The sequence below is a fragment of the Oncorhynchus kisutch genome, unplaced genomic scaffold (genome assembly GCF_002021735.2).
Source record: "Oncorhynchus kisutch isolate 150728-3 unplaced genomic scaffold, Okis_V2 Okis04b-Okis11a_hom, whole genome shotgun sequence".
Classification (NCBI taxonomy): Eukaryota; Metazoa; Chordata; class Actinopteri; order Salmoniformes; family Salmonidae; genus Oncorhynchus; species Oncorhynchus kisutch.
In genome coordinates this window covers 898,852-914,297 of record NW_022261981.1, presented here as the reverse complement: position 1 = coordinate 914,297, position 15,446 = coordinate 898,852, and the positions used below count along the sequence as shown (strand labels likewise).

At 43.5% G+C, this 15,446-nt stretch overlaps 1 protein-coding gene across 6 annotated transcripts in view; it reads right to left on the bottom strand.

The window, feature by feature from the left end:
- lmbrd1 (LMBR1 domain containing 1) overlaps nucleotides 1-15,446 on the bottom strand; it is a 180,069-nt gene that overhangs the window by 81,846 nt on the left and 82,777 nt on the right. For 4 of the 6 annotated variants that reach the window (XM_031813196.1, XM_031813198.1, XM_031813197.1 and 1 more), the window contains exon 7: nucleotides 9,286-9,359. In XM_031813196.1, the coding sequence (XP_031669056.1) occupies nucleotides 9,286-9,359 (74 nt within the window). Of the gene's footprint in view, nucleotides 1-9,219; nucleotides 9,360-15,446 lie in introns of all 6 variants that reach the window. The other 2 variants (XM_031813193.1, XM_031813194.1) reach the window with 1 other exon arrangement.

The following is a 15,446-nucleotide window of genomic DNA, read 5'->3' as shown; positions in this document are numbered from 1 at the left end:
TAGAGAGAAAGAATGAGAGAACTCCCAGCCTCTGATTTGTCTCCCACAAGGAAGCCTATTTGTGTGATTGACTCAGCATCACAACCCAGCACATCAAAACACAAAGCTTGCTGGGAGACTTGATTTCCTGCAGGCCTATCTCACCAAGCCTCTTTAACAACATGGGGTCAACCCAGCAAAGCTTGAAAGACCAGCAACGTCTGCATCCCAAATGGCACCGTATTGACTTAGGGCACTATTTTGGGCTCTAGTCAAAGTGCACTATATAGGGAATGAGGTGCCATTTGGAACGCAAGCAACATCTCTATCCTCCAGAAGCTCCCGCGTGGCGCAGCGGTCTAAGGCACTGCATCTCAGCGGTCTGAGGCACTGCAGCTCAGCGGTCTGAGGCACTGCAGCTCAGCGGTCTGAGGCACTGCATCTCAGCGGTCTAAGGCACTGCAGCTCAGCGGTCTGAGGCACTGCATCTCAGCGGTCTAAGGCACTGCATCTCAGCGGTCTAAGGCACTGCATCTCAGCGGGCTGAGGCACTGCAGCTCAGCGGTCTGAGGCACTGCATCTCAGCGGTCTAAGGTACTGCATCTCAGCGGTCTAAGGCACTGCAGCTCAGCGGGCTGAGGCACTGCAGCTCAGCGGTCTGAGGCACTGCATCTCAGCGGTCTAAGGTACTGCATCTCAGCGGTCTAAGGCACTGCAGCTCAGCGGTGTAAGGCACTGCATCTCAGCGCTCTGATGTGTCACTACAGACCCTGGTTTGATTCCAGGCCGTATCACAACCGGCCGTGATTGGGAGTCCCATAGGGCGGCTCACAATTGGCCCAGGGTCGTCAGGGTTTGGCCGGTGTAGGACGGCATTGTAAAGAAGAATTTGTTCTTAACTGACTTTAATAGTTAAATAAAGGTTAAAGAAAAATAAAAAGAAGTGGTCAGTGTAATTATCCACTCTTTAAATAAGGACAGTAAGAAAGCAAAGTGAAGCAGAGAGAACAGCACAGTGGGGTTAAATCCCTGCTGAGGACGATGCATCTTTAAAGAGAGAGAGGCTCTTTAGAAACTCAATCTATGTGACTATGTATTATCTATAGAAAGAGGCCTGGTCTGCTTCAAATGGGGGACAACATGTCATTTGTTGAATAACAGCATTAAAGGCATATTTATATGTGTGTGTACGTAGCAACGTGCCTCCCACCTGAGGATCTGTCTCCTGTGTTTGAGAGGTGCAAAATCCACGTGTCACTTAAATCTCGCTGGATTGATTGCTTTCCTTTTACTCCTGTGACTCTTTCATATTCCTGTCTTTTTGTTCCCTGTCAACGTTACGACCGTGGAAATGTCTGGAATGACCTGTCAAACACACCTAGTAATGGCTGTAATGGACTCAATGGGATACATTGTCTTTTCCGTTGATTCTATAAGAATTTAACGCACCATCTTGACACCTACTGAACATCACAAGAAAGAGAACTGAACTTTATTTTGATGAGTGTTCATTTCTTGGAAAAAGTTCATTGAAAAAAGTAATAATTTAATACAGTTGGAATGTTTACTAATTAGATGTGCTGAAATGAAAGCAACTTCCGAGAAGGAACACTGGGATGATAGTGATATTATATCTAATCTCACAAACAATGTGAAGTATGATTAGATCGGGGTAGCCAAGCGTTTTGATTTGAAATCCCATGGGTATCTTCCTTGACATAAATGTTTAATAATGCCTGAGAACGTGACAACAGTAATTAATGAGGCAGTCTAGACGGCGCGGGTGAGCGCAGAGGTAGGGTAGAGAGAGCAGTTGTTTGGTGGTTGCAGCCTAGCTCCACCTCTTTATGTTCAATTATTAATATATGCAAATACACCTGGTGCATTTATGCAAATATGACACATATAACTGTCTTGAATTTTTTTTTAAATGGGTGGAAATTCCAGATACAATAAGAAAATATATAAATATATGAGTGCATTCTAAGAAAAAAGTGACATTTTACAAAAGTGACAATAAATTGAATATCTAAAATCCATGAACTTCATTCATTATTTGTCTGCACCCACCAGTAAAATATTGTATGTCCTATAATTCAGTCAATATCTGCTGTATTGTAACAATTCTAAGTGTGGAGTATCTTCAACCGCGACACATCTGCTAACCATGTGTATGTGACCATTAACATCTGCTAACCATGTGTATGTGACCATTAACATCTGCTAACCATGTGTATGTGACCATTAACATCTGCTAACCATGTGTATGTGACCATTAACATCTGCTAACCATGTGTATGTGACCATTAACATCTGCTAACCATGTGGACGTGACCATTAACATCTGCTAACCATGTGTATGTGACCATTAACATCTGCTAACCATGTGTATGTGACCATTAACATCTGCTAACCATGTGTATGTGACCATTAACATCTGCTAACCATGTGTATGTGACCATTACCATCTGCTAACCATGTGTATGTGACCATTAACATCTGCTAACCATGTGTATGTGACCATTAACATCTGCTAACCATGTGTATGTGACCATTAACATCTGCTAACCATGTGTATGTGACCATTAACATCTGCTAACCATGTGTATGTGACCATCAACATCTGCTAACCATGTGGATGCGACCATTAACATCTGCTAACCATGTGGATGTGACCATTAACATCTGCTAACCATGTGTACGTGACCATTAACATCTGCTAACCATGTGTATGTGACCATTAACATCTGCTAACCATGTGTACGTGACCATTAACATCTGCTAACCATGTGTATGTGACCATTAACATCTGCTAACCATGTGTATGTGACCATTAACATCTGCTAACCATGTGGATGTGACCATTAACATCTGCTAACCATGTGGATGTGACCATTAACATCTGCTAACCATGTGGATGTGACCATTAACATCTGCTAACCATGTGTATGTGACCATTAACATCTGCTAACCATGTGTATGTGACCATTAACATCTGCTAACCATGTGTATGTGACAAGTAAAATTAGATTTGATAGGAACTGTTGCTTTTACTAGAACTGTTATGAAAACTATTTGCTGACCGTTTCTAGTGTACGTACAGTTGAAGTTGGAGGTTTACATAAACCTTAGCCAAATCAGAAGTTTACATACACTCAATTAGTATTTGGTAGCATTGCCTTTAAATTGTTTATCTTGGGTCAAACGTTTCGGGTAGCCTTCGACAAGCTTCCCACAATAAGTTGGGTGAATTTTGGCCCATTCCTCTTGACAGAGCTGGTGTAACTGAGTCAGGTTTGTGGGCCTCCTTGCTCGCACACGCTTTTTCAGGTCTGCCCACACATTTTCTACAGGATTTGAGGTCAGGGCTTTGGGATGGCCACTCCAATACCTTGACTTTGTTGTCCTTAAGCAATTTGTATGCTTGGGGCTTTAACTTCCGGACTGATGTCTTGAGATGTTGCTTCAATATATCCACATAATTTTACATCCACATGATGCCATCTATTTTGTGAAGTGCACCAGTCCCTCCTGAGGCAAAGCACCCCCACAACATGATGCAGCTTGCAAGCCACCCCCTTTTTCCTCCAAACATAACGATGGTCATTATGACCAAACAGTTCTATTTTTGTTTCATCAGACCAGAGGACATTTCTCCAAAAAGTACCTTCTATGTCACCATGTGCAGTTGCAAAACGTAGTATGGCTTTTTTATGGCAGTTTTGGAGCAGTGGCTTCTTCCTTGCTGAGCAGCCTTTCAGGTTATGTCGATATAGGACTCGTTTTACTGTGGATATAGATACTTTTGTTTCCTCCAGCATCTTCACAAGGTCCTTTACTGTTTTTCTGGGATCGAATTGCACTTTTCACACCAAAGTACGTTCGGCTGATTTCTTTTGATTTTCCCATGATGTCAAGCAAAGATGCACTGAGTTTGAAGGTAGGCCTTGAAATACATCCACAGGTACACCCCCAATTGACTCAAATTATGTCAATTAGCCTATCAGAAGCTTTTAAAGCCATGACATCATTTTCTGGGATTTTCCAAGCTGTTTAAAGGCACAGTCAACTTAGTGTATGTAAACTTCTGACCCACTGGAATTGTGATGCAGTGAATTGTGAAATAATCTGTCTTCAAATAATTGTCAGAAAATGACTTGTGTCATGCACAAAGTAGATGTCCTAACCGACTTGCCAAAACTATAGTTTGTTAACAAGAAAAATATGGAGTGCTTGAAAAACGAGTTTTAATGATTCCAACCTAAGTGTATGTAAACTTCCGTTAAGTGTGTGTGTGTTGCTCCCCTCACCCACTGACACCACCACCCCACACCCTCCAGACATGTTCAGTTCACAGACTAGGTACCATGATAGCAGCCATGAAAAATAGACAACATTAAGGAGTGTTAGGGCACAGGCAATTTCTCTTATCTGGTAGAAAAACCTGGGACAGCTACAGTATGCTGAGGGAATCAAAATACAGGCCTATATTAAATGGCCCCAGAGACTGACATGTATAAATAGGGGGCGAACAAGTGCGACGGATAGAGCGTGTATATACATCACGTCAAAAGCCCCCAGCACTCTCAGGTGAAAGACGACAGTGAGTGATTGAATGCCACATCCCTAGAATCACAAAGCATTACTAATACTGAAAGGCCCCTCGATCACTGAGAGCATCTGTAGGTCTCTAAGATGCTGTGATTCAGACATGTTCTCTCTTCTCCAACACGTCTCTAACTAAATTCACTGAACCAAATATTTAGTCAAATAGATAGTGTTCACCTTAGGCTAAGACTACACTGTAGTAGTAGTAGTAGTAGTAGTATTAGTAGTAGTAGTAGTAGTAGTAGTAGTAGCAGCAGCAGTAGTGGTAGCAGGGGTGTAAATTACTTAAGTAAAAAATACTAAAGTACTACTAGTTTTTTTTGGTATCTGTACTTTACTATTTATATTTTTGACAACTTTTACTTTACTACATTCCTAAAGAAAATGATGTACGTTTTACTCCATACATTTTCCCTGACACGCAAAAGTACTCGTTATATTTTGAATGCTTATTAGCAGGACAGTAAAATGGTCTGATTCACACACGTATCAAGAGAACATCCCTGGTCATCCCTACTGCCTCTGATCTGGAGGACTCACTAAACAGAGAACATCCCTGGTCATCAGTACTGCCTCTGATCTGGCGGACTCACTAAACAGAGAACATCCCTGGTCATCCCTACTGCCTCTGATCTGGCGGACTCACTAAACAGAGAACATCCCTGGTCATCCCTACTGCCTCTGATCTGGAGGACTCACTAAACAGAGAACATCCCTGGTCTTCAGTACTGCCTCTGATCTGGAGGACTCACTAAACAGAGAACATCCCTGGTCATCAGTACTGCCTCTGATCTGGAGGACTCACTAAACAGAGAACATCCCTGGTCATCAGTACTGCCTCTGATCTGGAGGACTCACTAAACAGAGAACATCCCTGGTCATCAGTACTGCCTCTGATCTGGAGGACTCACTAAACAGAGAACATCCCTGGTCATCCCTACTGCCTCTGATCTGGAGGACTCACTAAACAGAGAACATCCCTGGTCATCAGTACTGCCTCTGATCTGGAGGACTCACTAAACAGAGAACATCCCTGGTCATCCCTACTGCCTCTGATCTGGCAGACTCACTAAACAGAGAACATCCCTGGTCATCAGTACTGCCTCTGATCTGGAGGACTCACTAAACAGAGAACATCCCTGGTCATCCCTACTGCCTCTGATCTGGAGGACTCACTAAACAGAGAACATCCCTGGTCATCCCTACTGCCTCTGATCTGGAGGACTCACTAAACAGAGAACATCCCTGGTCATCCCTACTGCCTCTGATCTGGAGGACTCACTAAACAGAGAACATTCCTGGTCATCCCTACTGCCTCTGATCTGGAGGACTCACTAAACAGAGAACATCCCTGGTCATCCCTACTGCCTCTGATCTGGCGGACTCACTAAACAGAGAACATCCCTGGTCATCCCTACTGCCTCTGATCTGGTGGACTCACTAAACAGAGAACATCCCTGGTCATCCCTACTGCCTCTGATCTGGAGGACTCACTAAACAGAGAACATCCCTGGTCATCCCTACTACCTCTGATCTGGAGGACTCACTAAACAGAGAACATCCCTGGTCATCCCTACTACCTCTGATCTGGCGGACTCACTAAACACAAATGCTTTGCTTGAAAATAATGTCTGAGTGTTGGAGATAGCCCCTGGATATGCGTCATTTTAAAAAACAAGAAAATGCTTAAGTATATTTTAGAAATTAAATGTACTTTTGATACATAAGTATATTTAAAAACAAATACTTTTAGACTTTTACTTTACTTAGCATTTTACTGGGTGACTTTCACTTTAACTTGAGTCATTTTCCATTAAGGTATCTTTAATTTCACTCAAGTATGACAATTTGGTACTTTTCCACCACTGACTGGTGGTGGTGGTAGTGGTAGTGGTGGTAAATGGTAGTGGTAGTAGTATTCGTGGTGTGAGTGGTAGTAGTAGTAGTAGTAGAGGTAGTAGTAGAGGTAGTAGTGGTGGTAGCAGTAGTGGTAGTAGAAGTACTGGTCATAGTAATGGTGGTAGTAGAAGTGGTGGTAGTGGTAGTAGTGGTAATGGTAGTAGTAGTGGTAGTGGTAGTAGTAGTAATGGCATTAGTAGTGGTGGTAGTAGTAGTAATGGTATTAGTAGTGGTAGTAGTAGTAGTAGTAATGGTATTAGTAGTAGTAGTAGTAGTAGTAGTAGTAGTAGTAGTAGTAGTAGTAGTAGTAGTAGTAGCATTAGCAATAGTTGTACTGGTAATGGTAGCAGTAGTGGTAGTAGTGGTAGCAGTAGTAATGGAATTAGTAGTGGTGATAGTAGTAGTAATGGTATTAGTAGTGGTAGTAGTAGTAGTAGTAGTAGCAGTAGTAGTAGTAATGGCATTAGTAGTAGTAATGGTATTAGTAGTGGTGGTAGTAGTAGTAGTAGTAGTAGTAGTAGTAGTGGTGGTAGTGGTAGCAGTAGCAATAGTTGTACTGGTAATGGTAGCAGTAGTGGTAGTAGTGGTAGTAGCAGTGGGAGTGGTAGTAGCAGTAGTGGTAGCAGTGGGAGTAGCAGCAGTGGGAGTGGTAGTAGCAGTAGTGGTAATGGTGGTAGTAGCAGTAGTGGTAGTAATGGTAGTGGTAGTAGTAGTGGTAATGGTGGTGGTAGTGGTAGTAATGGTAGTGGTAGTAGTAGTGGTAATGGTGGTAGTAGTGGTAGTAATGGTAGCGGTGGTAGTAGTAGTTGTAGTGGTGGTAGTAATCGTAGTAGTAGTAGTAGTAGTGGTACTGGTAGTGGTAATGGTGGTAGTAGTAGTAGTAGTGGTAATGGTAGTAGTAGTAGTGGTAATGGTAGTGGTAGTAATGGTAGTAGTAGTGGTAATAGTAGTGGTAGTATATAGACTTGTTTATACTGCATTATTGACTGTATGTTTGTTTTTACTCCATGTGTAACTCTGTGTCGTTTTATCTGTCGAACTGCTTTGCTTTATCTTGGCCAGGTCGCAATTGTAAATGAGAACTTGTTCTCAACTTGCCTACCTGGTTAAATAAAGGTAAAATAAAATAAATAAAATAAAATAGTAGTGGTAGTGGTAGCATTAGTAATGGAATTAGTAGTGGTGATAGTAGTAGTAATGGTATTAGTAGTGGTAGTAGTAGTAGTAGTAGTAGTAGCAGTAGTAGTAGTAATGGCATTAGTAGTAGTAATGGTATTAGTAGTGGTGGTAGTAGTAGTAGTAGTAGTAGTGGTGGTGGTGGTGGTAGTGGTAGCAGTAGCAATAGTTGTACTGGTAATGGTAGCAGTAGTGGTAGTAGTGGTAGTAGCAGTGGGAGTGGTAGTAGCAGTAGTGGTAGCAGTGGGAGTAGCAGCAGTGGGAGTGGTGGTGGTAGCAGTAGTGGTAATGGTGGTGGTAGTGGTAGTAATGGTAGTGGTAGTAGTAGTGGTAATGGTGGTGGTAGTGGTAGTAATGGTAGTGGTAGTAGTAGTGGTAATGGTGATGGTGGTAGTAGTGGTAGTAATGGTAGCGGTGGTAGTAGTAGTTGTAGTGGTGGTAGTAATCGTAGTAGTAGTAGTAGTAGTAGTGGTACTGGTAGTGGTAATGGTGGTAGTAGTAGTAGTGGTAATGGTAGTAGTAGTAGTGGTAATGGTAGTGGTAGTAATGGTAGTAGTAGTGGTAATAGTAGTGGTAGTAGTGGTAAAGGTAGTAGTAGTAGTGGTGGTAGTGGTGGTAATGGTAGTGGTGGTAGTAGTAGTGGTGGTAGTAATGGTAGTAGTAGTAGTAGTAGTGGTGGTACTGGTAGTGGTAATGTTGGTAGTAGTGGTAAGGGTAGTAGTAGTGGTGGTAGTAGTAGTGGTAGTAGAGGTAGTAGTAGTAGTAGTAGTACTGGTAATGGTGGTAGTAGTGGTAGTAGTAGTGGTAGTGGTAGTAATGGCAGTGGTGGTAGTAGAGGTAGTAGTAGTAGTAGTAGTAGTAGTAGTGGTAATGGTGGTGGTAGAAGTGGTAGTAGAGGTAGTAGTAGTAGTAGTAGTAGTAGTGGTAATGGTGGTGGTAGAAGTGGTAGTAGTAGTGGTAGTAATGGTAGTGGTGGTAGTAGAGGTAGTAGTAGTAGTAGTAGTAGTAATGGTGGTGGTGGTGGTGGTAGAAGTGGTAGTAGTAGTGGTATTAATGGTAGTGGTGGTAGTAGAGGTAGTAGTAGTAGTGGTATTAATGGTAGTGGTGGTAGTAGAGGTAGTAGTAGTAGTAGTAGTAGTAGTACTGGTAATGGTGGTGGTGGTAGAAGTGGTAGTAGTAGTGGTATTAATGGTAGTGGTGGTAGTAGAGGTAGTAGTAGTAGTAGTAGTAGTAGTAGTAGTACTGGTAGTAGTAGAAATACTGATGTATAGTAGTAGAAATACTGATGAAAATACCTTTTCAACCCTGTGTAGTTCAGTTGGTTAGAATGTGGCGTTAGCAGCACCAAGGTCATGGGTCTCAGCCTACATACATGACTGAACAGACAGGGAGGTCATGTCCCTTTAAGCCACTGGACCGGTAACACTTGGAACCTTTCCCCTTGGAAGATTAGAATATTTTATGTGCGGTTATGGCCCTCTCGAGCCACATGCAAATCAATGAAGTGACAGCGGCCATCGGCCACCCGTCGAAGGTCCCTGGTCCCCACTCACTCACCCTGTAAGTGATCACTGCCAGGACACACACAATGTAAGTGATGAAAACACACACACACAGACTCACCGTGTATGTGATCACTGCCAACATGCCAATCAAGGTCAAGGAGCTGATGGAGAAAGACAGGGCTGGTACACCATCTGTAGGAGAGAGAGAGCGAGAGAGCGAGAGCGAGCGAGAGAAAGAGAAAGAGAAAGAGAGAGAGCACAAAAAAACATTGTAAGTAGATGCCAAACAGTGAGAGCATGTCCTATTCTGTTGTCTTCTTGTAACTGTAACTGAAATGATGAATGGACACTTGAGATATTTCAATCAGCTGAAAGAGATGCCTGTTTCAGATAATGTACATGTTTGATTTGTTTCCATTCATTCCCCCATTTCATCTCTGGTTCAAGGGTTGTCACAGAAAGGTCACAGATACTTTTGGCCTCAAAACATCAAACTTTTTCGGTACGTCAGGAAAAATACATTTAGAACGGTCTAATGTCATTTCAAATGCTACAGACAGAATGATATGAAACATGACATAAAGAAAGCACTCATGTTATCCCAGTATATTATTTCAGAGTTCAGCATATTAACAGAAGTGGCCTTTACCATTTGTAAAGAACATTTCAAATGGATGTTCTGTAGGGTTTTAGGCTGGGTGTCTGTAAAGCACTTTGTGACAACTGATGATGTAAAAATAGCTTTATGAAAAACATTTGATTTGATTATAAATTGATTGATGTTGAGAAAAATCTAATACGATTATAGATCCTAAACAATCCAAGAGTGCAGAATATTAACAAAGCCAAACGCCTGGCTCTCTGTCCTGTTGATTAGCTTGATCTGTGTCACCTTTGATGGAGAAGAAGAACGGCCATTTGATGAGAAGGGGGCCGGGGCTACCCGTCATGGATGAAGGACAGTGGGTGTCAGTCAGACCAGCTGTCAGGGATGAAGCCAGAACACCCAGAAGACAGAAAGATTGATGGGTAGAGTGATCGCCTCTCTCCCATGATAGGATCCCAACTGTCAGGGAAGAGTGGGCTAAAAGCAGCCCCACTGTTGGCCCCTCATGGTTCCCCCTGGTTCTTGCCACAGTTCCCCCTCTGGCCCTCAGAAGCAGGCCTAAGCCCTGATGTGCCTAACAGCAGACCTGGGATCAAATACTATTTGAAATGGTTTTATTTGATTTAGCCTTAAAATAAATCAAATAAACCCTGACAACCTGGAGTGCCAGATGGCCAGGATTTGTAGTCTTGTAACTATTGTAATGGTTGCCCGTAATTGTTACTCTTCGTGCTGGTTTTACCCTGGTTTTACCCTGGTTCTCTGTACTGTTCCACCATTACCTGGGTTCAAATATATTTGTAATACTTTAGCTGGGCTAAATTGAGCTTTCCTGGCACAACAGATGTGGAAGTCCCAACAGTGCAAACCCATCCCATCTGGCACTCCAGACAGGCTAAAACAAACACTCAAATTACTGGAAATGATTTGAAATAGTATTTGAACCCAGGTATGCCTAGTGGTGTCGAGATCACCTGTCATGTTATCCTAGATATTACAGTATCCTGCTGCCTACCAGGCTGCTCAATCATCCTACTTCGTTTGATCATCAAAAACAACAAACTCTTTTATTTACTTTATTTACTGATGACATCACCAAGATAGACGCTGCGTTTCCGTTTCTCGCAAACCCCTTTTGTAGACTAGGACTTTTCCAGGACACAGACACGGGAGGAAAATGCATATAAATTAAATACTTGCGCTTAATTGTCGTGTGGACATAACGGGGAAAAGAACCAACCCGTTTGAAGTCTGACAGCCTGAAATGAGCATTAACATTTGAATAGGTGTTTTCCTTTGTGATCTCCTCCAGCTTTTGTTAAGTGTCTGAGCTTGGTAAGTACGAGAGACAATACACTGAGCAGGTTCTGCAGAGGACAGCATCAGTGAAGTCCCCTCACAAAGAGACAGACCGGGGGATGTTATGTCTGCTGCTTCTGTCGGCTTTGGGTTTATTAAATCAGTTTTTTCAGGGGATTAGACAGAGAGAATAAAGTCTATTACCAGGCGTGGTGCTCCACATCTGAAGAAGAAGAAAGCTAGGTTCCATAGATATGGAGAGAAGGCAAACCTCCACCACTCTCAGCATCAGCAGAAGAAAGCTAGGTTCCATAGATATGGAGAGAAGGCAAACCTCCACCACTCTCAGCATCAGCAGAAGAAAGCTAGGTTCCATAGATATGGAGAGAAGGCAAACCTCCACCACTCTCAGCATCAGCAGAAGAAAGCTAGGTTCCATGGACATGGAGAGAAGGCAAACCTCCACCACTCTCAGCATCAGCAGAAGAAAGCTAGGTTCCATAGATATGGAGAGAAGGCAAACCTCCACCACTCTCAGCATCAGCAGAAGAAAGCTAGGTTCCATAGATATGGAGAGAAGGCAAACCTCCACCACTCTCAGCAGCACCACTGGGGGCTGTCACCATTTTAAAGTAGTTCATTTTCTTATTATTATTCTTCATTGGCGAATTGTAAACAAACTGAAAATATGCATACCACCACCTACAGTGCTAGACTGTGTAGTCTGAACAGGCATACATCCATAAAGCCTTTAATGCCCATGCAAAACAGGCTTTGTGGTAAATGTGCCTTCTATCCAACTCTGCAGGAATCTCTAAGTGCAGGAATGAGATCAGGAACCCCTTATCTCCTAGTGCATATAGCCATGGCCCTTCAGGCTCTGTGTACACCGAGGAGAGGAGCCTTCCTACCTTCCACCGATGCAGTGAGGAGAAGTGTTTATTAAAACAGCTGCTTCAGCCCCAGCACTCCCAGACAGCACTCGGCTGCTTCTCCTTCCTGTCTGTAGCAGAGATGGAATCATGCGGATATGGACACGCACACTAAAGCTGCAACTGGATTAGTAGGCATGCAGGTGGTGGTGAGTGGTGGAAGTGGAGAGAGAGACACACACACACACACACAGGTGGAAGTGGAGAGAGAGAAACACACACACAGGTGGAAGTGGAGAGAGAAAGACACACACACAGGTGGAAGTGGATGTAGAGAGAGAGAGAGACACTCACACACACACACACACAGGTGGAAGTGGATGTAGAGAGAGAGACACTCACACACAGGTGGAAGTGGATGTAGAGAGAGACACACACACACACAGGTGGAAGTGGATGTAGAGAGAGACACACACACACACACAGGTGGAAGTGGAGAGAGAGAGACACACACACAGGTGGAAGTGGAGAGAGAAAGACACACACACAGGTGGAAGTGGATGTAGAGAGAGAGAGAGACACTCACACACACACAGGTGGAAGTGGATGTAGAGAGAGAGACACTCACACACAGGTGGAAGTGGATGTAGAGAGAGACACACACACACACAGGTGGAAGTGGATGTAGAGAGAGACACACACACACACACAGGTGGAAGTGGAGAGAGAGAGACACACACACAGGTGGAAGTGGAGAGAGAAAGACACACACAGGTGGAAGTGGATGTAGAGAGAGAGAGACACTCACACACACACACACACAGGTGGAAGTGGATGTAGAGAGAGAGACACTCACACACAGGTGGAAGTGGATGTAGAGAGAGAGACACACACACACACACAGGTGGAAGTGGATGTAGAGAGAGACACACACACACACACAGGTGGAAGTGGATGTAGAGAGAGAGACACACACACACAGGTGGAAGTGGATGTAGAGAGAGAGACACACACACACAGGTGGAAGTGGATGTAGAGAGAGAGACACACACACACAGGTGGAAGTGGATGTAGAGAGAGAGACACACACACACAGGTGGAAGTGGATGTAGAGAGAGAGACACACACACACAGGTGGAAGTGGATGTAGAGAGAGAGACACACACACACAGGTGGAAGTGGATTCTACACCTGCATTGCTTGCTGTTTGGGGTTTTAGGCTGAGTTTCTGGGGTTGGTGAGTAGTTCCCTGATAATATGTTTCATATATTTCCTTTAATCTAAAGGACAGCTTGACACAAGTAATTTCTCCAACAATTGTTTACAGACAGATTATTTCACTTATTCTATCACAATTCCAGTGGGTCAGAATTGTGCCTTTAAACAGCTTGGAAAATTCCAGAAAATTATGTCATGGCTTTAGAAGCTTCTGATAGGCTAATTGACATCATGAGTCAATTGGAGGTGTACCTGTGGATGTATTTCAAGGCCTACCTTCAAACTCAGTGCCTCTTTGCTTGACATCATGGGAAAATCAAAAGAAACTAGTATAAACACCAGCTCTGTCAGGAGGAAAGGGCCAACATTCACCCAACTTATTGTGGGAAGGTTGTGGAAGGCTACCCGAAACGTTTAACCCAAGTTAAACAATTTAAAGGCAATGTTACCAAATACTAATTGAGTGTATGTAAACTTCTGACCCACTGGGAATGTGATGAAATAAATAAAAGCTGAAATAAATCACTCTTTACTATTATTCTGACATTTCACATTCTTAAAATAAAGTGGTGATCCTAACTGACCTAAAACAGGGAATTTTTACTAGGATTAAATGTCAAGAATTGTGAAAAACAGAGTTGGAATGTTTTTGTCTAAGGTGTATGTAAACTTCCGACTTCAACTGTATATAGTGCACTACTTTTAACCAGGACCCATGGCATTTGAGATGCAGTCTTGTTATGTCTATGCTATATATCCAATCCAGCCAGACTGAAACCTTCCCCTACGCAACTGAAAACTACCGTAGCCTCATTACTGACAGGAACAAGGATGCTTTTGCCTTACAGGCTTTTTTTATGCTTTTCCAAAACGAAACAGAAATTCACTCAACGGATCCTGAGAGACGAGACCCAGCCAGAAAAATAAAATAGCTCAAATTGAACTGATCATTAATTTAAATGGAATGAATCACTGACTGATCATTCAAATAATTAATAATTTCATGGCAGTGAACCGCTGAGGATAGAATGTTTTGCAAGCATGAAAGACACAGACGGCTTCTGTTCTGTTGTAACCAGTCACCATTACACCCTGAATCTCTGGGGAGCATTTGACCCCATTTAGTTGATGTGAAACAGAAAGCCCTTCGGGGTAGACATTATGCACTGGGACACACCACGATCAGAGCAGTGGGCCAGGGAACACGAACACGAACGCGGTGGTTGTGTGTGTGTTCCCTGGCCCACTGCTCTGATCCAGGGAACACACCTGGAAGGTAATGAAGCATAAGGTGTTTCAGGTGTTGATTGTGAAAAACAAGTTCATTTTAATACTGATTATTAGTAAGAGGGTGGTGCTAGCACAACCAGGGTACCGATTGACTATTGGTAAGAGGGTGGTGCTAGCACAACCAGGGTACCGATTGACTATTGGTAAGAGGGTGGTGCTAGCATAACCAGGGTACCGATTAACTATTGGTAAGAGGGTGGTGCTAGTACAACCAGGGTACCGATTGACTATTGGTAAGAGGGTGGTGCTAGCACAACCAGGGTACCGATTGACTATTGGTAAGAGGGTGGTGCTAGCACAACCAGGGTACCGATTGACTATTGGTAAGAGGGTGGTGCTAGCACAACCAGGGTACCGATTGACTATTGGTAAGAGGGTGGTGCTAGCACAACCAGGGTACCGATTGACTATTGGTAAGAGGGTGGTGCTAGCACAACCAGGGTACCGATTGACTATTGGTAAGAGGGTGGTACTAGCACAACCAGGGTACCGATTGACTATTGGTAAGAGGGTGGTGCTAGCACAACCAGGGTACCGATTGACTATTGGTAAGAGGGTGGTGCTAGCATAACCAGGGTACCGATTGACTATTGGTAAGAGGGTGGTGCTAGCACAACCAGGGTACCGATTGACTATTGGTAAGAGGGTGGTACCAGCACGACCAGGGTACTGATTGACTATTGGTAAGAGGGTGATGCTAACAAAACCAGGGTACCGATTGAGTATTGGTAAGAGGGTGGTGCTAGCAAAACCAGGGTTGTGGATGACTATTGGCAAGAGAGTGGTGATAGCTAAGCCAGGGTCGTGGGTGACTATTGGTAAGAGGGTGGTGTAGCTAAGCCAGGGTCGCAGGTGACTATTGGTAAGAGGGTGGTGGTAGCAAAACCGTGGGTAACTATTGGTAAGACCAGGGTGGTGGGTGACTATTGGCAAGAGAGTGATGATAGCAAAGCCAGGGTCGTGGTGACTATTTGTAAGTGGGTGGTGGTAGCA